Genomic DNA, 9,231 nt, shown 5'->3' on the forward strand with positions numbered 1-9,231 from the left:
GGGTGCTGGGATTGAACCGGGGTCCTCTGCAAGAACAACCAGTGTTCTTAACGCTGAGCCATCTCTCCAGCCCCTGTGAAAAAACTTTTTTAAAAAATATATTATTATTTTTTATTTTATGTGTATGAGTGTATTGCCTACATGTATGTGGGTGTACCTGTGTCATGTAATGCTGTGGAGGTCAGAAGAGGGCTTTGGATTCCCCTGGAACTGGAGTTAAAGATGGTTCATAGCCGCATGTGGGCTCTTGGAAACGAACCTGGGTCCTCTGCAAGAGCAGTCAGTGCTCTTAACTGCTGAGCTATCTCTCTAGCCCTGAAAAAACTTTTAAAAACATTACCTAATAATTTTATGTTTATATACTTCTAGATGCCTTACACTGAAATTGAAGCTAAGTTTTTGGGGCCTGGAGAAGAACTTACAAGTGAACCAAGCTATAAAAAATTGAAGTCAACTGCAGATGGTTATGTTTTCCCCCATAATGGTGGTCCTGTTATTCACAGAATCCAAGAGAAAACTGGAAATAATAGGGTCCCCGTGGCCCCCATTGATGTTGGGGGCCATAGTTGTCCTCAGGAGGACAAAATCAGAACTACAGATTCACTGAAACCTTTGCACAGTGAGATGCCTGGCAAAAAACTAGATGTTACTGAATCCATTGGTTCACAAGCTTTACGGTATAGAAACACTTCATCCCTGTCCAAAGATGATGAGATATATAGCACAAGCAAAGCATTCATAGGACCCATTTACAAACCCCCTGCAAAAAAGAAATGCAGTGAAAGGAGGAACAAGACAGAGACTCTAAACCGTATAAATGGCAAAGGAAGACAAGAGGAAAATCAGAAATTTAAGGACCAAAAATTGGAGATTGACACTGAATTATCCCAGTTTTACAAAGAAATTGAAGAACTAGAAAATGAAAAAGATGCTTCACAAAGCAGTTCTAAGGAACCCGAACCTTCTCAGGAACAAATGATTCCTTATGACCAGGGGCATAATAGTATTTTAAAAGCTGATGGAGAAAATAAAGATCTCAGTATTGCTCTTCAGTCACATTGTGGCTATTCACAGTACTTGGAGAATGAACCAGGCAAATATCCCTGTCAAGAACAAATGCCTACATTCTGTGATACTTCATTTACTTCCTTCAGGCCTGAGTGGCAGTCAGTGCATCCTTTTATCATACCCCATGGTCCTCCTCTTCCCAGTTTTAACTATCATTTTAATATTCAAAGATTCAGTGCTCCACCAAATCCACCACCAAATATTTTCCATGCCCAAGATGATGCTCAGATGCGAAGTGGATGTTATGTAAATAGTTGTCAGGATAACTGGAACTGTTTGACTTTTGATCAGAATGATGAATATACTAACTATAGTGTGACTAGCAGTGTTCATCCCTTTGGAAATGGCTACAGTGTACAAGACGACTACGGTTTCTGTGAAATCAGAGAAGGGTGCTGGAAAGATCCTGTGGATACGCATAATGAGACAGACAGGTTTGAGAACCACTGGTTTCAAGAGGAAAAGTTAAACAAATTGCAGAAGTTACTTATTCTTTTGCGAGGCCTGCCTGGTTCTGGGAAAACAACATTGTCTCGGTAAGTGAAGAATCCTAAGGGAATACTTGATAGTTCCTTACTTACAAGGAAATGCTTGTCGCTAGTGATAAATGCTTTGATGCTTCTGACAGAAACCTTTGTGCTATATTTAAGAATGGCATCTGACTGGAAATATTTTAAAAGATATGTTCTAGTGGGGAAAGGGGGAATGGCATATGTTTAGTTTCTACTAAGGGCTTTAAAGTGAAACTAATTCTGACAGTGATGAAAGCAAATGCTACTTAAGAACTCTGCTAGTCTTTAAAAGTCAGCTGTTCAAGAACAGTTGGACTGACTCAGTGCTAGATTTGGGCTTTGACATTGTGTTGTCATTTTATGACGGTGAGCAAGTTTTGCTGTTAGTGGCACAGGGGACATTTTCTTAGAATTTGAAAACCAAGTGAGGTAATCTAAAGAAAGAAGGCTTGAATGTTTTAAGCATTATAACTGTGTTCATAGCTGGTTTACTTAGTTTTTATTTTTATTTTTTGTTTTTTGGTCTTTTTGAGACAGGGTCTCCCTATAGCCCCAGCTGTCCTAGAACTCCTATAGAGACCAGGCTGGCTTTGAACTCATAGAGATCTACCTGCCTCTGCCTCATGAGTCCTGGGATTAAAGGTGTGTGTCACTATGCCTTTCGATTTCTTTAGTTTTTAAAACTTGAGTTGAATTGGCAATTCTCTAAATTAATTGAGTAGAATTAGTGATGTTTTATTGTATTAAACAGCATTTCCTATTTCTGTTTTTATTTACAATTTAAACACAATATTGATGTGTGTGAATACATTTAAGCAACTGTGGAAATAAGAAAACTATAAATCCTTTGTTTTTTTTTTTGTTGTTGTTGTTTTGTTTTTTTTTCTTTTTGAGACAGGGTCTCCCTGTAGCGCCAGCTGTCCTGGAACTCACTATGTAGAGGAGGCTGGCCTAGAACTCAAAAAGATCTGCCTGCCTCTGCCTCCCAAGTGCTGGGATTAAAGGTGTGTGGCACCATGCCTGGCAATGCTTTGCAATTTATATAGGATTTTTGCTAAATAAGAAAATTTGATATCTTTGAATAAAGACAAAAAAGTCTAAGGAACTTGCAAATGTTTTATATTGTAAGATTATTGCTCCAAATAAATAGATTTTATTAGACAAAAGAAAATAGAAATTAATAGAAATTTATAATATAGGTATCTAAAGCTAGATTATAAGCTATATAAGATTTGATCTTTACGTTTTGATTACTGATGCTTTTGTGAAGATTTTATAGAGAAAATGAAATTTCAGCTCAGAAGAGTGAACTTGTTTTACAGACACAAGTCTTCTAAATTTCAGTGTATTAGAGAAAATACATAGTTGAAGTTTGGAAATTGGATGAAGAAGGGAATCTGCTAGTTTTGAACTTATTAACCGGGAGTGGGTATAGAAAAAATACAGAAAGAAAAGTTAGGCTTTGGACAGTAGATTAGAGAATGTTGAAACACAGGTGAATAAAGTAGTGATAATTCTATAGAATTTCAAGAAGACCTAAATGTAGTGGGGGGTTAAAGATTTTATATATATATATACACACACATATATGTGTATATATTTATGCGAGGAATAGGTTTATCATTTAAGAATGGAAGTTAGTTAGAGACTGGAAAGATGGCTCAGCAGTTAAGAGCATTGGCTATTTTTGTAGAGGACCCAGGTTTGGTTCCTAGCACCCACATGGTGGCTAACAGCTCTCTGTATCTCCAGTTCCAGGGGCTCCAACACCCTCTTCTGACCTTTGCAGGCATGGGTGCAGTATATTCACAAATAAATAAATAAATAAATAAAAATATTAAAAACAAAACCAAAAAGGAATGGAAGGCCAGGTGTGGTGGTGCACACCTTTAATCCCAGCACCCAGGAGGCAGAGGGAGGCAGATGTCTGTGAGTTCAAGGCCAGCCTGGTCTACAATAGTGAGTTCCAGGCCAGGTGGGGCTTCCTGGAGACCCTGACTTAAAAAAAAAAAAAAAAAAAACAAAAAAAAAAAAAAAAAGCTGGGCGTGGTGGTGCATGCCTGTACTCCCAGCACTTGGGAGGCAGAGGCAGGCGGATCTCTGAAGGAGTTCAAGGCCAGCCTGGTCTACATAGTGAGTTCCAGGACAGCTGGGGCTACAGGGAGACCCCGTCTCACAAAGACCAAAAAGAAAAAAAAAAAAAAATGAATGGAAGTTAGCCAAATGCAGTAATTCCCAGCTATTCAGGAGGCCGAAGCAAAAGTTCAAGGCCATTCTAGGGCAAGGTAGCAAGTTCTAAGTTAGCCTGGGCAACATAATGAGAACCATCCTCCTCAATAAACATTTACTAAAAGTACCTTTGTGTCACCATTTTCGATTTACAGGCTACTTTCACATAGAAAAATGTGGAGAGATGAGTTTTATTTTTATTTTATAGGAGCAAATTCTGGAGGAAGTAATTCAGAAGAGAAGCTAAAAAAAAAAAAAAAATTGGGGACTGGAAAGATGGCTCAGCAATTGAGAGCACTGGCTGCTCTTGCAGAGGACCCAAGTTCAATTCCCAGCTCTCACGTGGTGGCTAACAGCTGTCCATAATTCCAGTTCCAGGGAAATCCAGTGCCCTCTGCTGACACCTCCTGCAGACATTGCATGACACGGCTACACTTATATACATGCAGGCAATACACTCATATACATAAAATAAAAATATTTTTTAAAAAAGGAAAAAGTACAAAACAACCCCAAACCAAAAACCAGTAAAAGATCAAAATGGTGATTGTTTTTTCTCTACGCTTTCATCTAAAAAAACAAAAAAATTTTTTTTTTTTGGTTTGAGACAGGGTCTCCTTGTAGCCACAGCTGATCTGAAACTTTTTTTTTTTTTTAATTTTTATTTATTTTTTTTGGTCTTTTTGAGACAGGGTCTCTCTGTAGCCCCAGCTGTCCTGGAGTCACTATGTAGACCAGGCTGGCCTTGAACTCACAGAGATCGCCTGCCTCTGCCTCCCAAGTCCTGGGATTAAAGGCTTGCGCCATCAGGCCCAGCGATCTGAAACTCTTATGTAGATCAGACTAGCTTTTGATCTCACAGAGATCTGCCTGCCTCTGCCTCCCGAGTGTTGGGGTTAAAGGCCTGCACCACCACACCCAGCAAGATTTTTTTTTTTTTTGGACAGGGTTTCCCTAGTCACAGCCCACCTGGAAGTCAGAATGAACCTTGTAGCCTTGATCTCATAGAGATCCACCTGCCTCTGCCTCTGCCTTCTGAGGGCTGGAATTAAAGAGGCACATGCCCCCATGCCCAGCGTCCTGCAAGATTTTTCATTTCTTTTTTTTGTCTTTTTGAGACAGGGTCTCCCTGTAGCCCTAGCTGTCCTGGAACTTACTATGTAGACCAGGCTGGCTTTGAACTCACAGAGATCTGCCTGCCTCTGCCTCCTGAGAGCTGGGATTAAAGGCATGCGCCATGACACCTGGCGAAGATTTTTTTCTTGACTACATTTATTTAGTATGAATGTAGATGAATGTAGAGGTTAGAAGGACAACTTGTAAGAGTTGGTTCTCCCATCAGGTGGGACCTATGGATAGAACACAGGTCATTGGGCTTGGTGTCAGCACCTTTACCCAGTGAGCCCTCTCCCTGGTCCTGCCTTCATTTTTAATATCTACTAGATAAGTACCGCTATATGTGATTCCTCACTTTAAGTGATCTCACATTATCCCTGCTGAAGTATTTTAAGGTAAATTGTAAACATTATATTAAACATAATACCTCAAATCTAGTCAGCTAGATTGTAAGATGGGAAGTAAGCTTGATAATAATAACCTGTAATTCATTGCCTCTGTGCAGAAGAGGTAGATGCTAATTTATTTTATAGATGAGGAGAGCGTGGTTCAGGAAATTCATTTCATGTCACATTATCTTGTAAGTACTAGAACTAGAACTTAAAAATTCTAGGACTAACTCAAACCCTAGCAGTTTTACCATTCTAACACCATTCTTACCATAACCACACTGTCTCCCACACGGTAACTGCCCAAGACATCTTTGTAGGTGTTTTGGTTTGTCTGTCTATCCATCCATCCATCCTTCTATATTTGTCTTTCGAGACAAGGTCTGTTGTTAAGTAGCCCTAGATGGCCTCAAACTTGTGAGCTTCCGGCTTGCACCACCATGTCTGACTTTCTCTGGTGATTCTGAGGCAAGAGGTTATACAGTTGTCCCTTGGTATTTTGGGAGCTTAGTTGCAGGATCTTATACAGATGCCAAACTCCTTTGATGCTTAGTCCTTCTAGTAAAATGGCCTAGTATTTGTATATGCCTTAAACAATTACTGAAATGGTAATAGAGTATATTTGATATTCCATTAAAAAATATTTAAAGTTATAACTTCTAGATGAATGAAGGACTATAAGTTAAAAAAAATAGAAGAAAACATAATAATTTAGGCTAACACCAAGATGGCTTAGTGGGTAAAGGTGCCTGCTGCCAAATCTGATAATCTGAATTTGAACCCTAAAACCCACATGCCATGGCATGCATGCCCCACCACACACAAAATAAATAAATGTTTAAAAAATTACTAAAAATATGTAATAATTTGAAATGGTGGGTCAAAGAAGCTGGGATCTTTTTTTTACCATCCAAGAAGTGAAAAAATGCAAGAAGTGCTGGGTGTGATGGCACACACCTTTAATCCCCCCATTCCGGAGGAAGAGGCAGGATCTCTGAGTTCAAGACCAGTCAACGCTACATAGTGAAACCCTGTCTTCCCAAAAAAGAAAGAACTTAACTTTTGTTGTTAACATTTTACTTAAATTTTTTTTTTTTTTTGTCTTTTTGAGACAGGGTCTCCCTGTAGCCCCAACTGTCCTGGAACTTACTATGTAGACCAGGCTGGCCTTGAACTCACAGAGATCTGCCTGCCTCTGCCTCCAGAGTGCTGGGATTAAAGGCGTGTGCCACCATGCCCGGCTAAAATTTTTTTTAATTTATTTTTATTTTACATGTATGACTATTATGCCTGCATGGATGTAAGTGCTCCTGTGTCATGTGGTACCTGAGAAGGCCAGAAGCCCTGGAACTGGCACTCTGGACTGTTGTTAGCTGCCATGTGGGTGCTGGGATTTGAATCCAAGTCCTCTGAAAGAGCAGCCAGTGCTCTTAACCACTAACCCATCTCTCCATCCTCTGTTGTTAACATTTTAATTTAAATTGTTTTAGATATTTACTGTGGTAATTATTGTTCTTGTTACTTTCTGTGATAAAAGGGACTTTGCAGATGTGATTAAATATTTTGAGATGAGGTGATTATCCTTCATGGGCCCAGTATAATCACAAGGTTTTTAATATGAAGGAGACAGAAAGGTCAGAAAAAGAAACACAAAGGTTAAGCTGGGTGTGGTGGTGCACTCCTTTAATCCCAGCACTTGGGAGGCAGAGGCAGGTGGATCTCTGAGTTCAAGGCCAGCCTGGTCTACATAGTGAGTTCCAGGACAGCTGGACTACAGGGAGACCCTCTCTCAAAAAGCCAAAAAAAAAAAAGACAGAGGTCAGAGAGAGAAGAGCCCACATTGCTGACTTGCTACTAATGACCAAAGGTCTCAGAAGCCAGGATGATGTGCCTACCCTGTAGAAACTAGAAAAGACAAGTATACATTCTCTACAGCCTAAAGAAGGAAGGCTGGCTTGCCCACACAGTTTTAGCAGTGAAACTGATCTTGGACTACTGACCTTGAGAACTGCAAGATATTCGAATTGTTTTAAGCCACCAAATTTGTGGGCATTTGTTCTAGTTACCATGGGAATTAAAAGCACAGTTTAGAAGTTGTGGATTTTTTTTTCCCATTCATTTGGGAGTGAGCAATTTCACTTTAACTCCATTGAAAATATTTTCCTCTCCATATATTTATTCTTTTTTTTTTTTCTTTTTGGTCTTTTTTGAGACAGGGTCTCCCTGTAGTTCCAGGTGTCTGGAACTCACTCTGTAGACCAGACTGGCCTCGAACTCACAGAGGATCCACCTGCTTCTGCCTCCTGAGTGTTGGGACTAAAGGCGTGTGCCACCACCCCCAGCATATTTCTTTATTCTTATTCTAAGTATTTAAAGTAGATAGACTCTGAGTGAAGTGTGTAAAGTGGTATGTAAATAAGGAGTTAAAGGATTCTATGAGGTGCCAGTTTTACTTAGATTTAAAAAAAATTCACTTCTACCAGTGCCTGAATTTTTTAAATGGTATCAGATTGTAGGAAGTTAAATGGACTTCTCATGGTCAGCTGCTGTACCTGGTGCCTTACTGGTCCTTTGTTGACTTGCCTTAATGATTTTCACAGAAGGCTGGGAGGAAAGGAAGCTGCCTGAGCTCTATGGTAACTTCACAATGGAGAAGTCTTAGATACAGTGCAAAGCAAGCATGTTAGAGACCAAAATTAACAGGAAGGGTTCATAATCGTCCAGTTTATGTCATCTTCCTCAGATTTTAAAATCTGCTTGAGATACAGTTTGGACCACCATAGGTTGTAAAATGTATTGGTGTTCCTACATTATTACTGTAAAAAGAAGTTGTGAATCTTCTTGCTATTGAACTGTGGTTTCTCTTCAGTTTCTTAAAATAGTGGTTGAAGATTGTCTTTGAGTATAAGACCTGCCTTTTCAGAAAGGGAGAGTTAGTTTGTAATGTTAAAAAAAAACAAACTTAGCCGGGTGTGGTGGTGCACTCCTTTAATCCCAGCACTTGGGAGGCAGAGGCAGGGGGATCTTTGTGAGTTCAAGGCCAGCCTGGTCTACATAGTGAATTCCAGGACAGCTGGGGCTACAGGGAAACCCTGTCTCAAAAACACAAAAAAGAAAAAATAAAGAAAAAGAAAAAAAAGAAACTCATCATTCAGTAAAAGTTGAAACCATCAAAAAAAAAAAAAATCACTTCCAATTTTAAATGCATATGGATGTATTTTTAAAAAAAATTCATTTAAAAAAAATTTTTTTTTTTTTTTTGGTCTTTTTGAGACAGGGTCTCCCCGTAGCCCCAGCTGTCCTGGAAGTCACTGTGTAGAACAGGCTGGCCTGGAACTCACAGAGATACGCCTGCCTCAGCCTCCTGAGTGCTGGGATTAAAGGCATGCACCACCACGCCTGGCCTCATTTAAAAAATATTATTGTTTGTATTTTTTATCCCCCCCCCATTGTTTTTATTTTATATGTATGAGTGTATTGCCTGCATGTGTATAAGGTCACCTGTGTTGTGCAATGCCTGAGGAGGCCAGAAGAGGGCATCTAATTCCACTGGAACTGGAGTTAAGGATGGTCGTTAACAGCCATGTGGGTGCTGGGAATCAAACCCAGGTCATTTAGTGCTCTTAACTGCTGAGCCATCTCTCTAGCCCCTGGATGTATTTTTTAAACTTTTTTTTTTTTATTTTATTTTCATTTTATATGTATGCATGTATTGCCTGCGTGTAGGTAAATGCATCTATGTCGTGCAGTGCCCAGGAGGTCAGAAGAGGCTGTCGGATCCCCTGGGACTGGAGTTACAGACAGTTGTTAGCTGCCATGTGGGTGCTGAGATTCAAACCTGGGTCTTCTACAAGAACAGCCAGTGTTCTTAACTGTTGAGCCATCTCTCCAGCCCTGGATGTATTTTTTTAAAGTAT

The 9,231-nt window shown here is 39.7% G+C and overlaps 1 protein-coding gene across 4 annotated transcripts in view; it reads left to right on the forward strand.

The window, feature by feature from the left end:
- The first annotated feature begins 368 nt into the window (after positions 1–368).
- The window catches only part of N4bp2l2 (NEDD4 binding protein 2 like 2), a 128,327-nt gene continuing 119,464 nt past the window's right edge, over positions 369–9,231 (forward strand). For all 4 annotated transcript variants that reach the window (XM_029559645.1, XM_029559644.1, XM_029559646.1 and 1 more), the window contains exon 1: positions 369–1,604. In XM_029559645.1, the coding sequence (XP_029415505.1) occupies positions 370–1,604 (1,235 nt within the window). In that variant the 5' untranslated portion in view covers position 369. The remainder of the gene's footprint in view (positions 1,605–9,231) is intronic.

This window comes from Nannospalax galili, unplaced genomic scaffold (assembly GCF_000622305.1).
Source record: "Nannospalax galili isolate Female #2095 unplaced genomic scaffold, S.galili_v1.0 scaffold768, whole genome shotgun sequence".
Classification (NCBI taxonomy): domain Eukaryota; kingdom Metazoa; phylum Chordata; class Mammalia; order Rodentia; family Spalacidae; genus Nannospalax; species Nannospalax galili.